This window comes from Oxyura jamaicensis, chromosome 23, assembly GCF_011077185.1.
Source record: "Oxyura jamaicensis isolate SHBP4307 breed ruddy duck chromosome 23, BPBGC_Ojam_1.0, whole genome shotgun sequence".
Lineage (NCBI taxonomy): Eukaryota > Metazoa > Chordata > Aves > Anseriformes > Anatidae > Oxyura > Oxyura jamaicensis.
In genome coordinates, this window is record NC_048915.1 from 4,567,641 (window position 1) to 4,590,479 (window position 22,839).

Here is a 22,839-nt window from a genome sequence, read left to right on the forward strand (position 1 = left end):
GTCTGCACGCCTTGCCTTCACACCCTGCCTCCATGCCCTGTCTGCACGCCTTGCCTGCCTGCACGCCCTGCTTGCACATCCTGCCTGCACACACACCCTGTCTGCACGCTCTGCTTGCACGCCCTGCCTGCACCCCCTGCCTGCACCCCCTGCTTGTACCCCCTGCTTGTACCCCCTGCTTGCACACCCAGCCTACACACCTTGCCCTCACACCCCCCCTGCCCACCCTGCAGCACCCCAGTGCCTTCCTGGGGCTCCCTTTGTGCCCTGGTGCCGAAGCTCAGAAGGGTCCATCACAGCCCCAAACCTGGGGGTTATTAGGGTGTGCTAATTACACACTCCCTCTGTAAAATTTAAGGTGTGGAGTGTGGCTGGGTATCTCCAACATTTCTTGGCTCGCCTGCCAAGGGAGCCCCCAGCACCTCCCCGAGGTGTCCATGGGTGTCGTCAGACCCTGGGCAGTATCAGCACGTTGAGAAGGGGGCGGACAGGGGGCACCGAGCCCTCTCCCTGGCACCCACACGGTGCTCCCGCTGCTCTCCTGCAGCCAGAACCAGGGCACGGGCAGGGTGGGATGGGGCAGGTCCCTGGGGTGCCCGGCGGCTCTGCTGCGGGGGAGCAAGAGTCACGGGGACCCCCTGCAAAGGCTCTCCGAGACCCAGACCCTCCTGGGAGCTGAAGTCTTGGCTCTGGGAGGAGAAACCGGAGAAGGTTTGGCTGCCGGTGGCTGATTTACTGCTGGGCTGAATGGCTTATCAGGAGTTCAGCTCAGCACATATGTCAGAAAACACACATCAAAACCTGGAGCTGAGGCGTGCTCAGAGCCCCCCCCCCCCCCAGCTCCCTGCCCCCTTCCCAGCTGTTGTAAAGCTGCTGCCTGAATCCCAGCCAGAGACAAAACCTTCCAGCGCAGCCTCACCAAAGAGCAGCGTTTCAGCTGCTGATGGGCCGGGATTCAAATATCTTCTCCCTGCTGCTTTTCCTTCTTCTTTTTTTTTTTTTTCCTCCTTCTTCCTATGCGTCTGAGCAGCTCGTGCTGCCTCCGAGCCTGCTGGCCGTGGTGGAGCAGCGAGCACTGATGCAGGCTGGGCTGGTGCAGGGCAGAGCAGCCTCACGGGGCAAAAAAGGGCAGACAGCACCCGGGGGGCTCCCGCTGAGGCTGGTGGCCCCACTGTAGGATGGAGGAATGGGACCCTAGTGGCCCTCACCCTCCAAAAACCCATGGGGAAAAACGGGCAGGGGGCCACATGAAGCTGGCCAGGGATGCCGGTGCCTCCCTCATCCCACCCAGCTCCCAGCTCTGCTTAACCTCCCCTTGGCAAGGCAAATCCCTGCTGGCCCCCTGCCCTGCTCGGGGCTCTCAGCTGACTCGCCGCGACGGCACAGGGCCGTGCCGGGCCCCTGCTGCCCCCCGAGCTGGCAGGACTCCTGTGGCCCCCTGCTGCTGCCCCAGGCTGGCCCCAGAGGCTGGGACCCCCGCCTGGGGGGCTAGAGTGAGCCCCAGGGCTGCAGGCACTGCCTGGCCTGCTGGTGCCATCTAGTGAGAAGGACAGGGCTGCTTTCCTTGGGGTGCCAGACTGATTTTTTCCGATCCCAAACTGGGCTCCTGGCTGTGTGGAGGCAGCACTGGACAGCTGGCAGCATGGCTGGGTGCTCACCCTGTGCCTGGGCTTCATCGCTTCTTCCCAAACACATTCCTCCTTCCCAAACATCCCTCCTTCCCAAACACATCCCTCCTTCCCAAACACATCCCCTCTTTCCAAGAGCTGCAGAGAGGTAGAAATGTTTCTTTCCAAGCTCTGCCTGAGCCCATGCAGACCCTGAGCAAAGAGCTCCAGTGGCCACATCCCCTCCTCCTCTGCCCGTGGGACCGCAGGGCTCTTTGCCCACATTACCCCTTGCCTCCCTGTGCCTCAGTTTCCCCCCGCATCCTCCCCAGACTGACCAGTGATGTTCTCTGAGCTGTTTTAAGGCCACTGAGGAAGTCGTAGCCGCATGGACAGCCCTACCCACCCTCCTGCCCCCGGGCCCACAGAGAGCAGCAGGCCGCTTTGCCTGTCTGTCCCTGCAGAGCAGGGATGCTAACAGCAATTAAGCAGATATTTACATGGTTGGTTTAATTTTGTCTGGGTTCAGAAGAGTGTTCATGGCTCTTCTGTGCCTGAAGGCTGTCCCAAAGGCCCTGCCTCAGCAGCCCCCAGCTCGCTGCCACGTGTGGGCCATGGTCAGTGGGGTGCCCGGGGCTCCCCTGCACCCAGCTGGCCCCTGTGGGGCTGTGAGCCAAGCTACAAGGGGCACAGTTTTAAAGGAAAAATGCCATGAGCAGTTTTATGAGGGAAATAGTCCTGTGCTGCCAGCAGACAGGCACAGCAGGAGCAGCTGGGGCATCCAGGCCTGCAGCACCTCGGCTCGGGGCACTGGTAGGGTGCTGGATTATTCCTCCGATGGCCAGGTTCCTCCTCCCGGTGTATCGAGGTCCCCACAGGGACGAGGGCAGCACTGGGGGCTGCAGGACCCACCAGGTGATGCCCACGCTCCTCAAGAGCTGAGAATCTCCCTGATGCCAAGGCAAGGCCTCGCGGAGGCCGTGCCTGCCCCTTCCCCTTCCCGCTGCCCCAGCTGGCTCTTTGCGTTAGCATTCAGGGCAGCTTTGTTCATGCTTCGAGGGGAACACATAACCCCATGCTGCTGCCGTGAAATGCAGAGCTCTGAGACATGCGTCTGTGGTAAGACATGGTCTTTTGAAATAAGATACCGCCGGGGCTGCAATGTCCCAGTTTCTCCCTGCTAACGTCCCCGGTTTGGTTTTCCCGTCTGCTTTTTTGGCCGCCTGCAAGTTGGCAGCTCGCGCCTGGCGTTTTTCTTGCGCTGCCTTGTGTGAGTGTGTGCGCACACTTTTCCCTTCCTTCGTGGGCTCAGCTGCGGAGCCTTGTTCTGATTCCATGCAAAATGACCTAGAAAACTAATTCTTTTCAAACCATTGCAAGAAGAGGAGAAAAAAAGAAAAAAAGAAAAAAAAAAAAAAAAAAAGGTGGGGGGGCTAGGGGGAGAGGAGGAGAAAACACATTGAAATAATTTTCCAGAGAAAAATTTTCCAGAATTCAAACCCCAGAAATCTGCTTCAGTGCAACGCTTCACGTCTCCCTTGCCTTCTTTCCCACACCGTTTTCTGGGGTGAGGAGCAGGAGGCTCGCAGAATTCCAGTGGCAGTGTCATGACAGACAAGTATTTCCTTAATCCAGGCTGCCAAGTGACCTCTGATACAGTGGAGGAAGAGTGGGCCAGGCTTTGATATGTAGATAAGCTGTGAAAATGTTTCCATTACCGAAAGAAAAACAAGCAGGCACCAGGCCTGGAGATGGCCAGAGCTAATTGCTGAGCTGGGAAAGGTGAAGCTGCTGCTGGTGCGCTGGGAGCCGTGCCTGCTGCTGCTGCTGTTGTGCTTTACACGTGTCTCAAACCTCCCCTAACCTCCTCCTGTTGATTAAGGAAACCAGAGGGTGGGCAGGTGATGGTGCTATGGGTGCTTTGGGAGCTCGGGAGCCCCTCTGCCTCCTCCAGCAGCGCCAGGCTGGGGCATGCAGCGACCAGTTCTGCTCTGTTCTTCCTTGGGTTTGGTTAAATTTTGCCCAGGGTGTTGAGGCCCTTTCCTGTGCCCTTCACCTTTCTCACCATAGCCCCACGTACATACGGCTGCCAAGCCTTTCCTTCATTTCGAGCTTCCCAAAAGAGAGCTCATCGCATTTAGTGTTTCTCACCCATTCCCTGCCTCACGTGGGAAGCGACACCCTGCCTGGGCTAGCCTCAAAGCGTGATTTATGCTCACGTCTGCGCTTTTAGCGCTGAGCTGCGGTGGGCATGTAATCTGGCTCGCCTCGGCTTTGTAGTCTCTCAGCCCATTAGTTTCTTTCTTATATCCGTTTGCAAAAGACCTCTATAAATTCTTTAAATGTCAAGTGGTTACGGCCTGTTCCCAGCTGGGCTGACTCACTTGGATGTAACCGAGGTTGCGTTTCCCTCGCAGCTATTGGCTTTTCCTCCCTCCTCAGCGCTTTTTTCTTTATAAGTTTTTCACTACCTCGCTGGACACAGGAGCTGAGCCAGAGAACGCTGCTGGCATGTCTTAACGGCTACACAAATCGCCTCTCTGGTCTCTGGAGTACACGCAAGAGTTGTCTTTTTAATCCCAAAGGAGACAATCAAGCATAGGTCTCCGGGGCCCTGGCCTCACGGGATGGGGTGGAGGGATTATCTCCAATGCTGGCATCCTCTGTTGCCAGCTGAGCCCAACAGCAGTGGCTGAGTCCCACGCTGCTTTCGAGGCTGCTGGGAAGTGAGGCAGCGGGAGGTTTGAATCCAGCTCCTAAAAAAAAAAAAAAAAAGAAAACCCACAGCAGGTCATCACAAAACAGCGCTGCCAGAGCCGACAGTAATTGCCGGTCTTGTTGACACCCTCTGTGGAGGGACAGATGGAGCAAGGCTTCAATTAGTGCCTTGGGCTCTGGCCAAGGTCTGGCCTCAAGTCTGCTGATGTGGTGGCCCAGGAAGCCACCGTGACCAAGTTTAAATAAAACCATTTCTGGAGGAGGGCAAGTTTGCAAGGACCCAGTTGAGGGAAGGCTCCAGCTCTGTGCTCACTGCAAAATACATGTTAGCCGCCGACCTGCTGGGATTGTTTCCAGCCCCAGCACTGACAGTGGCTGCCTCCAGCACCTCACGCTGCTTGGGGTGGGCGTCACTGCAAAATGAAGGTGCTGCGGGCTGGAGGCATCTGAACCCTGCAGCTTCACACGTTCTCGGCCCACCGTTGCCCCCAGTAAAGCTCTGCGGTCTCCTCTCTCCACAGACATGCCGCCGCTGCTGCCGATGGACCTCAAAGGGGAGCCAGGACCTCCAGGGAAGCCCGGACCCCGCGGCCCCCCCGGCCCCCCTGGCTACCCAGGAAAGCCAGGCACGGGGAAGCCGGGCATGCATGGCCAGCCCGGACCTGCTGGCCCCCCCGGCTTCTCGGGCATTGGGAAACCTGGCATCCCAGGACTGCCTGGAAAGGCAGGGATGAAGGGGATGCCTGGAGCCAAGGGTGAACCTGGCATACGAGGAGAGCAAGGACCCAGAGGACTGCCTGGCCCCCCGGGGCTGCCAGGGCCAGCTGGCATCTCGGTCAATGGGAAACCAGGCCCCCAGGGTGGCCCGGGACTGCCAGGGTTTCGGGGCGAGCCTGGCCCAAAAGGGGAGCCTGGTCCCCGTGGAGAGCGGGGGATGAAGGGTGAAAACGGAGTGGGGAAGCCAGGGCTACCGGGACCACGGGGGAACGGGGGCCCTCCTGGCCCTGCAGGGCCCCCAGGGCCTGTTGGCATTGGAAAACCCGGCCTCGATGGCCTGCCGGGTGCGCCAGGGGAGAAGGGCGACATGGGGCCCCCGGGTGGGCCGGGGGTCAGTGGGGAGCCCGGCCCCGTGGGGCCACGGGGCCCCCCTGGCATCGATGGGATTGGCATCCCGGGTGCAGCGGGGGTGCCCGGCATACAGGGCCCCATGGGACCGAAGGGAGAACCAGGCATTCGTGGCCTCCCCGGTTTGCCGGGCCCCACAGGCTACGGGAAGCCAGGCTTGCCCGGCCTCAAAGGAGATCGTGGCCAGCCCGGGGTGCCGGGAGCCATCGGTGATAAAGGTGAACCTGGCGTCGATGGCGAGCCGGGTGAGCCGGGCCCTGCCGGTGTCATTGGGCCGCCGGGGCCACCGGGGTCCATGGGCCTGCCAGGCAAGCACGGGCTGCCCGGCTCCAAGGGTGATGTGGGGCCCAGTGGGCCCCCGGGAATGCCGGGGATGCGCGGTGACCAGGGCCCAAATGGCTTTGCAGGGAAGCCGGGAGTGCCAGGAGAAAGGGGTCTGCCCGGCTCACAGGGTCCCCCTGGCCCAACGGGCCCAAAAGGGGAACCAGGGTTCATCGGCCTCCCGGGGGTGCCGGGATTAACGGGCGGCCCTGGGCCAAAAGGGGATGGTGGGATCCCTGGGCAGCCAGGGCTGAGGGGCCCCTCTGGCATCCCAGGCTTGCAGGGACCCGCCGGTCCCATGGGGCCCCAGGGGTTGCCAGGGCTCAAAGGGGAGCCTGGGCTCCCTGGGGCTCCCGGCGAGGGGAAGATGGGCGAACCCGGCATGGCCGGCCCCATCGGCCCACCAGGAATGCCAGGAACGCCGGGGCTGAATGGGCCGCCGGGCCCACCAGGGCCACCCGGGCCGCCGGGAGCACCAGGGGTGTTTGACGAGACGGGCATCGCGGGGCTGCACCTGCCCGACGGAGGCGTGGAGGGTGCCGTGCTGGGGAACGGCAAGCCGGGGAAGCCACAGTACGGCCGAGGAGAGCTCTCCGCCCGCATCGCGCCAGCCTTCACCGCCATCCTCACCTCTCCCTTTCCGGCATCCGGCATGCCGGTCAAGTTTGACCGGACTTTGTATAATGGGCACAACGGCTACAACCCGGTCACTGGGATATTCACCTGCCCCGTATCCGGCATTTATTACTTTGCCTACCATGTGCATGTCAAAGGGACTAACGTTTGGGTGGCACTTTATAAGAACAACGTGCCCGCCACCTACACCTACGACGAGTACAAAAAAGGCTACCTGGACCAAGCCTCGGGCAGTGCCGTGCTTGAACTCAAGGAGAACGACCAAGTCTGGGTACAAATGCCCTCGGACCAGGCCAACGGGTTGTACTCCACAGAATACATCCACTCCTCCTTCTCCGGGTTCCTGCTTTGCCCCACATAACGGCTGTAGGGCACATTTCCTTTTCACCCACTTTAGCCATAAACTCTTTTTTTTTGATAAAAAAAAAAAAAATATTAAAATTAATACGAAAAGAAAAATCACTGGGAAGAACTCGCAAGCCGTTGTCGCGGGACCTTGCTTCATGCTGTTTGATCCATGAGTCAAGAGGGTAATCAGAAAGGAGACAACTTTTCTTTCTTTCTTTCTTTTTTAGGGGAATAGAGAAGGGAGGGAGCAACTTCCTCAGTAAAGTGTATTTGGAATAAATTTTACCCTAGTGACTGCACATCAAACACAGGAACTCGCTTGGGATAGCAAGGATCTGGCTGTGCAGAACATTGCTCTGCGATCCAGGGAGGGGAGTCTGGAAGACCAGACCCTTCTGGCCTATAATCAAGTGCCCTCGCTTCCCATTCTGAGCACTTGTCAAATAAATACAGCTGTTGTAATGGATGGTGTATTTGCTAGTCAACACAGGGGTCCTAGGCACTTAACGCAAGTGTATACAGCACCGGAGATCCTTGATGGATTGAGAAATTTCCTTCCCAAACCATCAAATGCCCATGTTTCGGTCTCCCTGATGCCTATTTGTTTAGACTGTGCTTTGAGGGGGCCTGTCTTATTCCAGATTCAGTGTGGTTGGATTTATAAACAGAGAAAGTGGAACACTTTGCATAAGCACCTTCTTATAGTAAGTAAATATTATTTTTAGTCCTTCCCCAGCCCCCAGTCATCTTTAGGAATAAAAACATCCAGGCACTGGTATCTGGGAGGATGACAGCCAGCCTGGTCCAGAGCTTATCAGGGAAGCTGGGACCCCTGTGATGGACAAACAACGATCCTCCCTCTTGTGTTAATTCATCTCCTGGCAAGTCCAAGGGCTAGTCCTGTCCCGTACATTTCTTTGCAGTCCAAAGACTTGACCTCACAAGCTGTCATTCTCTGACGACAGGGGGATGGCACAAAAAGCCTGGCTTATAGTGCTGCTGGCCTGGTGTGACAGAAGGTTTAGTTCTGCTTTCTTCCAAGTGCCTCTTACGGACAACCTGCTTTCACTGCCTCACTACTTCAGGATGTGTAAGCTTTCACATTGGTATTTTCCCCCTTCTCCGGGGACCTTTTTATTAAGAACCAGTGATAACTCTAACTTTCCACTCAGTCGTTTTACAACGGTGCTATTACCTACTTAACAATGTTATTTACAAGTCTAGTGCAATATGTATCTGTAAAAGAGCGCCGTTCGGGGTGCCAATCTGTGACAGGTTAAAAAAATTCACATTTGTCTGTTGTTACCACTTTGTCTCTCCAATGCTTGAAACGTCATCAACCTAAATACGAGCTACAAGGATTTGGGGAAGGAATGCGCGGATTCTGACCACTTGGCTGCTCTGTCCTTTGCTAAAGGGAGTGATTGAACTCTGCTGCTTCGCGGATTTTCTCATGGTAGAATAGTGATTGCCACCTGCACTTAGAGTGAAGCAATTCTTCTCATCCCAGGCAAGTAGCACGCTGCTGAAGTTAATCCATGAGTTATACTGTGTGTCCCCCTACCAGGGCACATCCCTGAGAAAATGGCAACCATTCAGTCACCAGCTGAGCAACTATTACCGTCACATTTTCCTAAAGCCTACTCCATGGCCAAAGAGAAGAGATGTAGCAAGAATGGGACTTGGGATTGTTCTCCAGATTGACTGTACAAGATATTTAAACAACTTTTTCTATTTTTTTTTCTTTGGTTGTTTTTTGTTTTGCTTTTTTTCTGTAAGCCTGTCCCATGTTTCTGCCTCTTGCCATCCAGGGCTTCTATTTAAAAATACACCTATCCCTGAAATTAAGAAACACAAAAGTCTAAAATTGAAAGACCAGCACTTGAGCTCCTGCCCTTCTGTGGCTGGCATCCCTCTGTCAGGATGATTTGACTCCACAGAAAGCTGCAAGTTGTGACGTGAGGAAGTTCTCTCAAGTTGAAACGCAGCCCCAGTGCTTCTGATCCCACTGGACGTTTTTAATTCCTGAGAGCAGGGAGGTGCCAGGGCCACTTGGGTCCTGATCCCAGCTGGAACAGGAGCCATACAAACAAGCATCCCTAAAATTAAAAGTGGAAGCTCACTTTCTTCGAGCCCAGCCTTGGGAGGAGGGCTCTGGGACGAAGCCTGTGTCTCCTTTAGCTAATTTTCTGTCCTGTGGAGAACAGCCACGAACTGGAGCTGGCAGCATGGGAGACCCGCTGTGGTCTTGCTCCTCGGCCAGGCAGCTCTGCGGCGGCGGGGCGGTGACGTGCACACTACCTGCAGTAGGGTCCGCAGCTTCCACGTGCTCCCAGGTGCTCTCCGGGGTGGAAGCGTAGTCTCTTCTTCAACAACACGGTTTATTTATACTGTGCTCTAGCCTACGTTCAATCTCATTTTGTTCTGTGTTGTTTTATTCCAATCTTCTCGTTCTAGCTGGCAAAAAAGCGACGACAAAAATACTCGCTGTAACCAAACCGAGTCAGTAACTCGTTCAGTGCTGTAGATATTGTTTTGCATTTCCACTTTCCCTTCACGTGCAGAGCATAAACCATAATCAACCTTTTGCAGCTGTATAACCTGTTACATTTACACAGTAATTGAAAGGCAGAGAGATTACATGCACATAGGCTAGAAAAAACGAAGCACGGGACGAGGGAGGCTGTTCACTAAACCAGATATCGTCAGGAAGATTTTTTTTTTTCTGGAGTACTGAGTACGTGATATTCGCCAGCAGGAAGAATTATTTTCTGTCGTGTGTGTGAGCGCATGGGATTTTGGTTTCAATCACAGTAATAAAAAAAGGTTGGGTTGGATGAAGTATGTCTATTTTTAATTATGAAAACTGCATTACAACATGCATTTTTATATACAAATTCTTACTATTTTTTTTAAATTTGCCTCTAGTATCTTCATTTCTAACCTAGTATATAGAGGTTTTTAGTTTTGTAAATACTTATTACATGCACTGTCTGTCATAGTAAAAGTTGGTTTAAAATGCACTCTTTTTGTGATCAGAAACTGGCCTTGTCTTCAGAACTAAAACTACAGTACTTGATTGTATTGACAAACCATCAATAAAACTTATTGTATAAAAGGTAGGCTCAGCTGTGCCTTTGTCCTACGCACCCTCCACTCCTTTGGACAGAAGGCCCCCCAAAAGCTGCACACACAGGACATAAAAACACCTCAGGGCAGACCCTACTGGAAGGGAAGAGAACGAGCTCGCCCAGGCACGAGCCGACAGCTTCCTTATGCTCCCCACGCACTTGCCACCGACTCCCGACAAGGACGGCCTCACCCAGTCCTGTCCCTGGCACCCCTGACATGCATGAAATCCGTTCACGGGGTGAGGATTATGTCCTCTCCTAGCAGAGGAAACGGGAACACTGCAGAACAGACTCCAGGCAAATCACGTTTCACACACACGCTTTGTGTTGGATTTTCCCAAATCCAACTGCAGCTAAATGACACGGATTCTTTAAAGCAGCTACAAAATCCTGGTAGAAACATAAATAAAGCCATCTAATTGCCCAGAAGCCTAACCAGCTCTGTTCTCCAGCTCAGGAGGCTGAGGTCAGATGTTCCCCAGGGCAATGTCATGACTGAAGCCCAGAAACACAACTTTGTGATTTTAAAAGACAGGAGCAGTGGCTAAATAACAAAGATAGCTGCATGATTTTATTTCTTTCCAAGAAAGTCAGAGCTGAATGTTTTGGTATGCATTTAAATTCTGGCTTAAGATGAGCCATATTTTTTAAACAGGAAACTTCTGTTCTTCATGAATTCCACACATTGAAAATTATAAAGCTCCTTTAAGGGGAAAATACCTTCTTTTAAATAACTCTGTGAATACGTCGACATCTCTGGCAGAAAAACGTGAAAAAAACTGACATTTTACACCTCAGATCTGCAGCACAATATACAAAAGACCAAAATTCCACATGTTCTCAGAACAAGATATTCATTTATACAAGGAAAACCCATTAAAGCATCACACAGAAGACTGGCACTTGAAGGAAGCAGCGTACAGGAAGGACTGGAATGACTATCACGACCAGATTTTCCACACGTGCATGCGGTCTGACACACACAACAGCCATGTGCTGTTATCAGAAGGGAGTGAACTCCATTCGTGTACAACGTTCACTTCCTGGTGTTACAAGAAATACTAGAGAGAGAACACAGAATTACATAGCCGCATTCAAATTCACAAACATTTCCATACGACGACTGCTTGCCTCTTTTGTTTTTAATTACTGGAAAATTGTAACCCTTTTCAGACGTGCTGTACACAAGCTGTTATTCCCTCTCTGACCAGCTCCATTTGGCAAAGGTTTTAAACTTGAAACCCTGGAACAACACAGCTTTGCTAGAGTACTCTTGCCCCCCAGTACCAGCTTCAAAGCCTGAAATTCTTTTAAACTCTGATAAATTCTCTCCCATTTAACCTGCTTTCCCCTTTATTTTCAGGTGATTCTTATGACGTAAAGTTTTAAAGCTATGAGAATTAACTCCTGCTTCCAACTGAAGTCATTTTTTGTCGCTGACTGCAGCAGAAGCAAGAATTCAATCCCTGCGTAACACTAGGTTTCACAATGTACCTCCACCCCCAGACTGAAATAGCAATCTCTTGGTGCTCTGGACACAGGTAGGACAGGATTAAAAATGCAGGGTGAAAGGATTAGGAACTAAGGAAATGGCTGGAGTAGCTGCAGAAATGTCAAAGTCAGCGATATAAGGGAACATGAAATGTAATAAATCAGGACAGCATCGGGCAGCTTGCAGAGCACAGGACACCAAAGGACAGTAATTAGTTACGCCTTCTTCCAGCGGTAACAATGAGCCTACTGGGATTCTGTCTGCGTGCACCAAAGGCAGTTCACAGAATCATAGAATGGCCTGGGTTGAGAAGGACCTTAAAGATGATCTAGTTTCAACCCCGCTGCTCTGGGCAGGGTTGCCAACCACTAGAGCAGGCTGCCCAGAGCCGCATCCAGCCTGGCCTTGAATGCCTCCAGGGATGGGGCAGTTCTTAAAATGCCACTAGCTATGCAAAGAAATCCCTTCTCCAATCTCCGTCACTTTTCATTTTGCCTTTAATGAAACGAACCTCCCTGTGAGGTCTGTTCTGCATGTGCGCTGCGCAGTACAGGTGGGAACCATCCTGCCACGCAGGACATCCTCACGTGCTCCTCTGATGACTCCCACCCACAGCCTTTAGCTGGTCAGTAGAGAATGAATTAAGTGTTTCAAGAGGAGTGAGCAAACTGTGAGAGACACTGCTTGAAAGAGCACTAACAACTGAAGTGAAGGCCACGGTGTACAGAGCAAAACAGCAAAAGAGTCAGTGGATTTGGACACCCACCCAGCAGTGACAAAGTGACATAGTGGCAGAAGGGTGCAACAAAGCAAGAAGCAGAAATCTTATGGAAACTAGATGCTCCTGTACTTCAGAGGAGAGGCATGCCATTGTCCAAGGCGCTGCATGCAGCCATTTCCCAGCTGAACTGGAAGCGAAGGGCACGTCCCGTCTCTTCAAGCCCCTCGGCTCACAACAGCAGGCACCTTGCAGAGGAGGGCTCGCTGGCATCTGCAGAGCCCCAACTTTCTGACCAGAAAAGCAGAGGTGACCACCTACTTTGCCTTCTGAACACAAGCTCCCCTCAGAGCCGCTGGCAGTACAGTTCATACAAGCTATTTGCCAGCTTCTGCGTCTCTTGAAAAGCTTCGCAGCTCTGCTCCCAGCTCGGGGGTATCTGTTCCTCACCATAATAAGCCCCCGCAATGGCTCCTGCCATGGTGGCAATGGTGTCTGTGTCTCCACCCAGAGAGATGCAGTAGATGATGGTCCTCTGCAGGTTGCTGTAGTGTTCAGGAATATCTGGATCAGCTTCCATACAGCGCAAGAAGGAGTAAATTGCAGTAGGGACAGACCGCAATGCTGCGATGCCATTGCCTGTTAAAAATAATAATAATAAAAAACAAACATTATCTTCAGTGCTGCAGAACACTCTTAACTTCCTTCCCACAAAAGTAACTTTTCCCTTTTCATTGCAACATCCTAACATCCTACTGCCAGTTACTTTCTGTATTAGTATTGCTGATTTTATCACACCAAAGAGCAAAACTAAGTTTGCAGAAGACTCCCTGTGTTCACCAGTACCACTCCCACCCCGGAGACCAAATCACAGCCACACCAGTACAGGCTGGCAGTACACAGCTACTCAACCCCATCCCACGAAGACCTTCCAGCCATTAAGACAAGAGGTCTTAGAATATTAAGAAACTTTATTCAAGATAGTTTTTCTTAGTCAGATTTTTTTTCCAGCAATTCAGGGAGGGAGTCACAGGGTCAGGACTCAGAGAATTACTGCCTGGAGAGCACACGCAGCCTGTCCAGCACACGCAGTGCCTGGCAGGCAAAAGGGGCCAAAGTGGTAGCCTGGGGGAGGACAAATGACCCTGGCTTACTGAGTCGGTCCTGCTTCCAGCTCTTTCCTAACACTAGTAGTAAGAAAGGTATTTACCTAATTCAAACAACACGTCATCTTTGGGAACACTGCTGAGCTCCAAAAATTCTTTTATTTTCTTCAGACGCCTTGAAAATGGTAAGTCCTCAAATCCCAGCCTGGAAACAAGAGCACAACAAGGAAGAGAGACCGTGAAAAGCCAGAACAAACTAACACAGGGTGTTAGTGCTCCTCACAGCTACTTACGCTCGGGCATCAGTTAGAGACTTATCATCTGCTTCTATGTCTTCCATGTGGCTAATCAGCTGCTCAAGGAAGGTCTCTTTGCTGAGCTCTCCCTGCAGGGCGAGGTGCACCGCCAGGGCCTGCAGGATGGCCCCGTTGTAACCCAGGGAGTTGGCATGGGTTAATTCAGCACTGAGCTTCGCAAACTGTGAATGAGAACACATCATTAGCAAACCCAACTGAAAGACCATGGTGGGACTCACCTGATAGCAGGGAGTCGCAGGGCCAGGGTGCCCACATGAGCCAAGAATCATACCTTCTTTACATCCTGAACATCAGAATAGGCGAGTGAAATGCCTGCCACCCTCATGGCACCGCCATTTCCATAGGAGCCTTTCCCATTAAACTGGGCTCTTGCAGGTTCAAACACATCACTGCACTTGGGGCTCAGGAGCTTCTTAAAGACGTTGACAACTGCCATCCCATAGCCCCTGTTGGGTTCCTTCTTGTATTCCTCAGCAAACCTGCCGTGGTCAAGACAGCAGCAGTTACACAGGTGAGAAACAATACAAGGGATGCTCGGCCTGTTACTGAAGTTGCAAAGGGTTGCAAAAGGCAATTTATGGGGTGAATTAATAGCACATGGACAATCCAGTGACAGTCATGGTTCAACTGATTCACTTCTGCATGCAAAGAATCTCACTCCCAAAAATTGGTGTGAAAGGAGGAAAGGGTGTATAAACATCATCTTTCACAACCCACTTGTTTCCCTCTCAACTTTGCTTTGAAATAGAAGCAAACTGGAAACATTTCCCTGGGTCACAACCACAAAGAAAGTCTTTTGTTCAAGTTCAATGGAAGTGTTTTCTAAACAAATAAACGTTCTCCCCTAAGTGGAACCAAATGCTGCCAGGGCTGTGGATCCAAAAGGGAAATGGATCATAAACAAGCTGAAGCTGACCTCACTAATATTCACTAACTAAATTAAGGGAAGTACAAACATAAATAGCAACAAATAAATATGAAAGGAAATGCTTCTGAAATGTCTAAGCCTTATCTTTCACAAAGGTGGGTAAATGCACACGGCTGCAATACAGGATGGTAAAACAGCACGTCCCATACTGCTTCGTTTCGAAGCACATTCTCAACTCACATTAACGCTAATGATGCTGTATGTTCCAGGACAGCGCTGAGCACGTAATAAATTACAGGATTAGCAATCACTTATTTTCTCCACAAATTAACAATGACTTTGCCTTAGCCCCCGTCCCCTTTTGCAGAAAATTACAGTGATTGCTTCACTTTAAGAAAGTTTTGCCATTGCTAGTAAATGTCAACACCCTGGCCTCAGAAGCTGGCTGCAGTCCTTACCTCTTGGCCATGTCAACTTCGTCAAACTCTCGCTTGGCCAGCAGAGACTGCACCACAGACCTGCTCATGGCCGTGTCGTCTGTGTACGAAAGCGTTTCTAAAATAGAAGGTCAAAACACAACGTGACCGTCCAAGGGCAAGCTCCTGTCCCTCTCAGCTCTTCCCTACTCTCCAAGGACCCCCCGTCCATATAGTTGGAGTTAGAAAACTACCAGAAGACCGACAGCAACTCAAGCTCACTGGCCACAGCCATCAGAGCAACAAGGCACAGAGCACGAGGGATGCAATCACAGCAAGAATGAGACAAAAAGCATTTCAAGGCAAATAAGAGCCAAGACTAAATTTTTGATATTTCGTAGGCACAAATGGGCAAGTCAGAGATGCCTCTTTCTCGGGGATATTACAGCATGCACTGACAAGCATTTAAAGTACGCAATAAAATTGTGCCACCAAGGTGTGCCCCTGTGCCCTGGCTTCGCTCGAGCAACATCTGAGGGCCCTCAGCATCACCTCCATGCCCGCCACGTGGGCAGGGACCAGGACACGGCCGTGGGGAGCTGGGAAAAGAGGGGGGACCCCAGCCCCAAAAGGGGGAACCCCAAAGCAAACTGGGGGACCCCAGCCCCACAGCACCGGGGTCCTGCACCCAGGCAGGGCTGAGGGACCCCGAGCTCCCCGCGGTTGGGGTCTGCCCGGTGGGAGGGGGTCTCGGGGGGCTCCCGGTGCCGGTCCCCTCCCGAGGGCCCCGCCGTTCCGCCCACCTCTGCGGGCGCTGCCGGGCGGTTCTCCCTCACCGGCCGGCTCGGGCGCCGGTTCCAAGCCGCGGAGGAAGCGCAGCAAGTCGGGCAGCTTCACGACGCTCCTGCCCTCGAAGACGGCGCCCAGGCAATCGCCCAGCAGCGCCCCGGCCAAGCAGCCCCGGAACCGGGCGGGACCGGGCCGAGGACGAACCGCCGGCGGCGACCGACCCGAACCCGGGCCCGGGCCCGACCCGGAGCCCGCCGCCGCCGCCGCCATTTTGTCCCGCAGCGCCCCGCCGCCGGCACCAGCGGCCCCTGGCGGCCCGGAGGGGAGCGGGCAGAGGGCCGGGGACTGCACCGGGCCCACGGGGGCTTCACAGGGCCCCGGGGGGCTGCCCATAGAACCGTTAAGGCTGGAAAAGCCTTCCAACATCATCTGGTCCAACGGCCCCGTACCGCTACCATCATCACTAACCCTGTCCCCAGGCACCACGTCCAACCTCTCCTTGGACACCCCCAGGGACGGTGACTCCACCACCTCCCTGGGCAACCCGTCCCAACGCCTGACCGCTCTTTCTGAGCAGAAATGTCTCCTCATTTCCAGCCTGAACCTCCCCTGGCACACCTTGAGGCCGTTCCCTCTAGTCTTAAGAAGAGGCCGACCCCCAGCTCCCCACACCTTCCTTTCAGGCAGGTGTCCCCTGGTCTTCCTCTCCACCAGCAGCAGCAGGCTGGAGGATGTTATTCCCAGCCAGCTGCTTTATCTCCCTGTGCTGATTTTTCCTCCATCCCCTCGAGGACACAGAGCTCCTTCCCCCCAGGAGCAGGCCCGGTGCAGGGATGGTGCCCAGGGGGAGCGCGGTGCTCAGTGCCTCACAGCTCACCAGGAGCAGGACCTGCACCTCGCTGGGTGTTGGGTTAAAACAAGGCTGCTGGCAGGCGAGGCAGAATGGACTCTGGCTCTTGTTCGTGTAGCTGTGTGAGCTCTGCAAGGCTAGCAGGCGGGTGGAAATCCCAAGCCAAACTTTAATCATTAAAGGGAGCAGATTCGAGTCAGTGCACCCAGAGAGCAGATGTGGCACGCTGCCACCATTACACAGTCCCTTGTCAGAGCCCAGCCTCGCACTTTGAAGGACTTAAAACACTAAAGAGCCCAGATGGATTCAATCATCATGAAATGCTTCCAACACTGTCAGATGACAACTGCTCGTGGGGACAGACTCTTTATTGTTTATAATGCTCCTTGGAGTGCAAGAGGCTATAAACATCATGCAAGGGGACAGACAGTTATATAACAAACTAAGGAGAGAGAGAGGGAGGAGAATTACATTATCCTAACATGACACAGATGTCCGCTTTTCCTATTACGGAACTGAGTCACTGGTAGCTCTCTCTTCGGCGTGGCTCATTGCACAACACTCCCCAGCACTCTAAGCCAACTCCAGCTGCCCATTCTTCAGAGGGGAGGGTGCACGGTTTGTGGTCCGGTTGAAAGTGTCGACCTCTGGCACAAATTTCTCAGCAGGAACCACGAGTTTTCTCCGGCTATCCATACACTTGTTGTCCAGCACCAGGGAATTGGCTTTGTAGCCAATATCTGTCTGAATGCGGTAAAGTTGTCTGTATAGAGCGTCCAAGGCATCCCTGAGAATAAGCACAAGTGAGAGGATTTGGGTTCAGACACTGTATTCACATCTCAAGTTGGACAGGAAACACCCAACTTCCCGCTTTCTGGCAGCAGAAATAGCCGTGTAGCATTTGCCTTTGCATAAAGAGCTAATGCACCAGATACTTCTCGGTGCATAGCAGTAGCATTGTTTGGGTCTGTGAATAGCAAGCCCACACGCTGCTCCCAGATTGCAGCACAGAGATGTGCACCCTGGGAGCCCCGTGCCAGCCCAGAACAGCACTTCTATTTCTTCCTTTACTTTTCACCCACTTTTTTTTCCCTTTAGAACTGCTGATGCAGCCTGGTTGAAGTCTGAGTGCAGGCAGGGGCCGTGGGAACCCCATCCAGCCTCCCACCATGCAGACCTCCAGGCCTTGCCTGCTCCCCTGCTGCCCAGTGCAGCGTCCCTCCAAGCCCAAAAACCATCTCCACTCCTGCTCTAAAGACACAAACTCCAAAACGCAGCTCCTGCAGGCATGCCAGGCCCAGTACTGCACATAGCCATGTCCCTCACATCGGCAACGCTGGGCCACCATTGCTGCAAAGAGCAGAAGACTTACTGTGCCTCCGCTAGCTTGTGCTTGAGCGCGCGGATCGTTCCCTCCAGCTGGTGGACCTCATCTGTTAGCCCGTACTGGACCTGCAAGGTGGGGAGGGAGTCGGTCGTGGCAGTTAATGGGACTGATGTGCTGTTTTAGAGACGCCACAGTTCTTTTGTTCCCCGCTAGCCCAGCTGTGATATTTATTTGCTTGCTTTGCCGTGTGACTGTAGGACCTGTTGCTCAGTCCCGCAGTAGTTTTCTCCAAAGCACACCACGCTTTTCAGACTCATGCAAGCACCCATCCCGTTCAGCTCCCCAGTCCCTGCTGGCAGCATGCGTGCCAGGCGAGGCTGGTACCTGATCCCGACAGAGCTCCACATTGGGCCGATACGTGCGGGTCTCCAGGCGGGTGTGCGCTACTTTCAGATCCTGCATTTTCCTTCGGAGATCCTCCTCCAACCGTCGGATGTCCTCTTCCATCTCAGCGATCTCCTCCAAGGTCTGAGGATAAAGATGTGTATCACAAGGGACAGCCACAGTTCCATTCCTTTAGGATAGACTGGAAAATAGCCCCACGCGTCCTGGGCTTTTACAGTGCTGGGAATGGATTTTAAAACAAGGGCTTCTGAGTCCTGAACCTCTGCGCTCATACATCAGGTTTTTCATGCAGAGCAGACATGGTGCTGCGGTGCTTTATGGCCATGGTGGCTGAGACCAGGGGTGAAACAAAAAGGCCAAAACCTGGCACCACTGCTGGGAAATGCCAGAGCAGCAACTGTGATGGCAGAGGAAGTTTGGATGTTGCAGAGATCACACATGTGCCACTTAACAGCTCTTGTGGGGAATGATCTTTACATTTAAAACAAAACTGAGACAGGTTTATAGGCAGCCTCTCTCTCACAGTTGAATTCCCCTGCAAATGCAGGATCAGTACGGAAGAGCAGACTTTTGCCTTCACAGGTTAATGGGATGGATAAAAGGCCAAGGAATGGAAGAGTGCTGCAGTGTAACAGGGCCTCCCCTGTAGCAGGGAAGCCCTTACCCATCTCTGCCCCCAGCCTGTCGGACCAGGACACGCGGGCACAGCAAGGAAGCGCTCAGACCAAGTAGCATTCCAGGTAACAAACAGCCTTCGGATTCAATTCCCACCCAAAGTTGTGGTTGATAACCAAACAAGCGCCATTTACATTTCGCTCCTGCCATTTCAGCTCATCATAGGCTCTTTCCGTGTCTCTAATCCTCTTGCGCAAGGCAAACTCTGTAGCTACACGCTGAGCCTCCAGCTCGTTGTTGGTCTGAAGAGAGAACAGTCTGCAGTCACACACATCCCGCATGGCTCTCCCTCCCAGCACTGACAACATGACCATCACATGAGTCGTGTGAGATTGGGACAAGTCTATAAATAAAACCATCGGGGTTCTGGCAGCTGGAAGCCCCCCCCCAGCATGCACATGCAGGTCATGCAGCCCCCTGTAGCCAAAAGGCATGGGAATGATGGACTGGTACAAGTCTCCCAGGTTGCTGAGTCTGTTGCAACCTCCACAGCACAATCAAACTCCCCTCTTAAAGCAGGAGGGCAACTGCTCTCAGCAGGGTGTGCAGGCTGATGCTCTCTTTTCCAAGACTCCCTTCCCCTGGTTACAGCACACATCTACCCGGTCTCCCACGCTGGATCCCACAGAACTTTGGCACCATTTGATTCCAAACCAAGGGACTAATTTACCTGGGCAATGGCAAGCATGATCACTTCTCGGAGCTTAGTCGAGGCTTTCATTTCTGCCTCAGCATGATCCTTGTTGTATTGGCTATTCTGTTCCCACTCATCAACTGCAGTTGATCTGTGAACAAATCAGTTATGAAAATAAGTTGTGTGTTTGCAAGACAGTTCAAAAGGAACCACCTGCTGCAGGCCAAGAAGGCTTTCTGCAGCGCAAAATGATTCAGGAATTCTGGAGGTCACATCCTGTCTGATCCCCTCAGTGCACCAGCTGGAGATTGCTACCCCACGGCTCCTGCACCAAGCCCAACATCTGCTCAAACTGGGGACACATCCAAAGCATGCTATGAAATGCCAAGCAAGAGAAAAATGTGCAACAGCTCCCCCATAAGCTGTGCCAAAGGCTGATCCCACACTACTCACTGTCATCTGTAGCCAAGTACCAGGGAGGCAGGGCAGCAAGCTCCCCTGTTTTTGCAGTGATAATTTAGATAACACGTTCACCGTGTTCCCATTTTCCCCTTTACAGAGATGCTGTTTATTTATTTGACAGTGACGGTGTTATGGGCTAGGTACGCTCTGACATCCTGAAAGATCTGACAGCACCAGTACATATCGCTAGCAATCAGCCCACTCCAAGCATGGATGAAGGTCTCATCTCCCAAGGGGCTGTGGCTTCACGTTCCAAGAGCCACAACAAATCCAGCAGCCAACTCCTGTTCTGAGCTCTCTCAGTAACTGCACTCTGGGCTCTTTCAAGCACCAGCATGGATTTGGACCCCCCATGGGCAGGCTTTGTATTTACCCGTTTGGGACGCGCGTTGGGTTGACCTTGAAGGAGATATTGGGAGAGTTCACACTGAGGGATAAGCACACGCGATCTATTTCCAATGCTTCCATCTTGCCCCGGTGGTCAAAGCTCAGCTGCTGGCGAGCTTCCTGGAGGAGGCTGCAGGAAGCAACGCTGGAGTCAGTGGGGAGGAGAGAGGCAGCTCCCCACTTCAAAATCCCAACCTCCACCATCTTCTTAAAACGAGTGATGTGTCATTTGACTCACCAAAGCTGCTCGAAGGCTTCATTCACCCTCTGCTGCAGTTCTCTCTTGGCCTTGTCTATCATCTTCACCTCCTTGTGCAGCTCATCCTCCACAGGGTCCCTCACCACATCGATGGCACGGCGGCTCTCGCGGAGCGTCAGGCACTCAATGGCAACGTCCAAAGACAAGTTCTTCGCCTGGAGGGCACGTTCCGCTGCTTCCTTCACCTGGAGGGAGAAGCTAGCTGTGTGAGGGGGTCTCCTTCAGGGATGGAAGAGGAAGAAAGGAAGGGAAACCCACCAATGCCCTTGTGTCTGCAGTTCTGAAACCTCTTAGCAAATCTGCAAATTAGCAAAATGAAAACTGTGGGTGCTGAACACATCAGTCCTCTACGTCTGCTCTTTACATCAGGAGTCACACCTTGTTGGGGGCTAAGGGCTCCAAAAGGAGCAGCCCGTTTAGAACTAAAAGAATCAGAGACACATCCCACTGCTACTCTCTATTTAAAATCAAACATTTTCAAACCAAGGTCCTAACATACTGCTCACGATACTTCAGAGCTCTAAAAAAAACCACGACATGAGCATGCAATGCACAGCTCCATAAAATGGCTTAGCTCAGCCAAGAACGCACTGGCTTGCTTTCCAGGAAGTCATTTCATCAGGTATCGATCCCAGTGTACCTGTGATAAGCCCCCACCTTAGACACCATATGGGCTTGCCCACTGCAGAAGACAAGAATCAATTATTTAACATCCCATGTTAAAAGCGTAGGTTGATTTCCAGCCATCTGTCTTCCCAACATACTTTGGCTAAGGCATCGATTTCCTCATCTATGTCTGCAAGGCATTTGTCCAGGGTCTCTTTCCATCTGTTCACACTGCTGATACGTTCAGTCAGGCGGGTTTGGTTGTCATGTTCATCCCATTTTGCCTGGAATTATAGTAGAAATGCCATGAGTTGGATTCTTTTGTTTGTTTTTTAAATTTCAATTGTGAAACTTGCTGAAGCCTTTTCCTGTATTCAGAATTGCTGGACCTCTCGCAGAGGTATAGCATTGTCATTTGGTCAAACAGCCATCTACACAAGCGGGGAGCACAGAAAACAACACAAGCTGCAAAGCCTGTGAGAATCAGACCCTGGGATCTCAAGACAGTACACACATAAGGGCACATAAATATTTATTTACTTCCCGTAAGTGTATTTAGGAGGTTTCCAGGAGGTAAACCCCTCTACTCTCCCCTAGTCTGTACACCAGGATCTAGACACCCTCCCACACTCCTCAGCCTGCTGTTCTGACAGACCCAGGAGCAGCCAAGCTGCTGAAGGCCCACCTGGTTGTTGGTTTCATTGCGGAGAGCTCGGGTTTCCTGCCGGACTCGGTGGGAAGCAGAACGCTGGCTTTCAGCATCAGCTGAGATGAGGTCGGCGTTGGTGTGCCAGTCCGGCACAGTGAACCTCTGCCCCGGTTTTACACTCAGCGTGGCCATCTCACTGAAACAGGCGACTGAAAGGGAGCAGAAGATTCACATTTATTCACGGAAACACACTGTAAATGGAGATGCATGGAAGCAAAACCTGCTTCTGGGGAAGGGCAAATGGAGCTGCCCTCCGTGCTGGGCCAAGAGGAAAGCCCCTCCACCTGTGCCTCCCTGGGGAGCGGTGCTGCTGGCAGGGACAAGGAGCTGCTCCCGGCACCACCTCTCATTTACTGGGCTCAGACAAAACAGCTGATTACATTAGCGGTTCTGCTTTTGTCGCTGTTGTCTAGGCTCTGCCCCTGGCAGCGGTCTCAGGGGACTCGGAGGCTGTGCAGGAGCTGGATGGCTCGCAGCCATCTTTGTGATCTGGGGGAACTGGGGATTACTGAGGGGGCTTGGAGCAGCTCCAGGGGAGACCACAGCTCCACCACAGCTCCTGAGGAGACCGCAGCTCCTCAAACCCCACCATCCAGCACATCTCCAGGGGCACACGACCAGCCCAGCACAGTGCACGCCTACCCCCAGCTCCCTGAGGCACAGAGGCAGGGCTGGAGCTCCCCAATCCCACAGGACCTCCAGGGGCACAGGGCTCGGAGACCCTCCGGGGCCCCGCGGCTGAGGGGAAGGCACCGGGGCAGAGCCCCCGCGGCCCTCAGGGGCCCCTCGAAGCGGCACCGAGCGGCGCTGCCCGGCCCCGCTCCCCTCAGGGCCCGGGGCCCTCCCTCGCCCCCTCACCGCCGCCGCCGCCCGGCGCCGCTCCCCGTTACCGGCACGCGCGGCCCCGTTGCTACGCGGTGCCGCCACCCCCGG

At 53.2% G+C, this 22,839-nt stretch overlaps 3 protein-coding genes across 6 annotated transcripts in view; 1 reads left to right on the plus strand and 2 right to left on the minus strand.

Moving 5' to 3' along the window:
• The window catches only part of COL8A2 (collagen type VIII alpha 2 chain), a 32,814-nt gene extending 22,939 nt beyond the window's left edge, over nt 1-9,875 (plus strand). For both annotated transcript variants that reach the window (XM_035345680.1, XM_035345681.1), the window contains exon 3: nt 4,847-9,875. In XM_035345680.1, the coding sequence (XP_035201571.1) occupies nt 4,847-6,768 (1,922 nt within the window). In that variant the 3' untranslated portion in view covers nt 6,769-9,875. The remainder of the gene's footprint in view (nt 1-4,846) is intronic.
• Nucleotides 9,876-10,431: 556 nt separating this feature from the next.
• ADPRS (ADP-ribosylserine hydrolase) lies at nt 10,432-15,898 on the minus strand. Of its 2 annotated transcripts, none has more exons than XM_035345685.1 (6): nt 15,640-15,898; nt 14,846-14,942; nt 13,791-13,998; nt 13,496-13,680; nt 13,307-13,407; nt 10,432-12,735 (listed from the first exon to the last, which is right to left on the minus strand). In XM_035345685.1, the coding sequence occupies exons 1-6, from the start codon at nt 15,860-15,862 to the stop codon at nt 12,443-12,445; spliced, it is 1,107 nt and encodes a 368-aa protein (XP_035201576.1). In that variant the 5' UTR covers nt 15,863-15,898; the 3' UTR covers nt 10,432-12,442. The 2 variants fall into 2 exon arrangements, with proteins under 2 accessions (XP_035201576.1, XP_035201575.1); XM_035345684.1 differs by having other exon boundaries at nt 15,607-15,898.
• Nucleotides 15,899-16,761: 863 nt separating this feature from the next.
• On the minus strand, nt 16,762-22,817 carry TEKT2 (tektin 2). 2 transcript variants are annotated; one of them, XM_035345683.1, is made up of 10 exons: nt 22,765-22,817; nt 21,883-22,055; nt 21,356-21,481; nt 20,571-20,776; nt 20,319-20,462; nt 19,520-19,634; nt 18,984-19,091; nt 18,154-18,297; nt 17,815-17,894; nt 16,762-17,229 (listed from the first exon to the last, which is right to left on the minus strand). In XM_035345683.1, exons 2-10 carry the CDS (start codon nt 22,036-22,038, stop codon nt 17,016-17,018), a joined length of 1,293 nt encoding a protein of 430 aa, XP_035201574.1. In that variant the 5' UTR covers nt 22,039-22,055; nt 22,765-22,817; the 3' UTR covers nt 16,762-17,015. The 2 variants fall into 2 exon arrangements, with proteins under 2 accessions (XP_035201574.1, XP_035201573.1); XM_035345682.1 differs by lacking the exon at nt 22,765-22,817 and adding an exon at nt 22,191-22,486.
• Between the last annotated feature and the right edge of the window lie 22 nt (nt 22,818-22,839).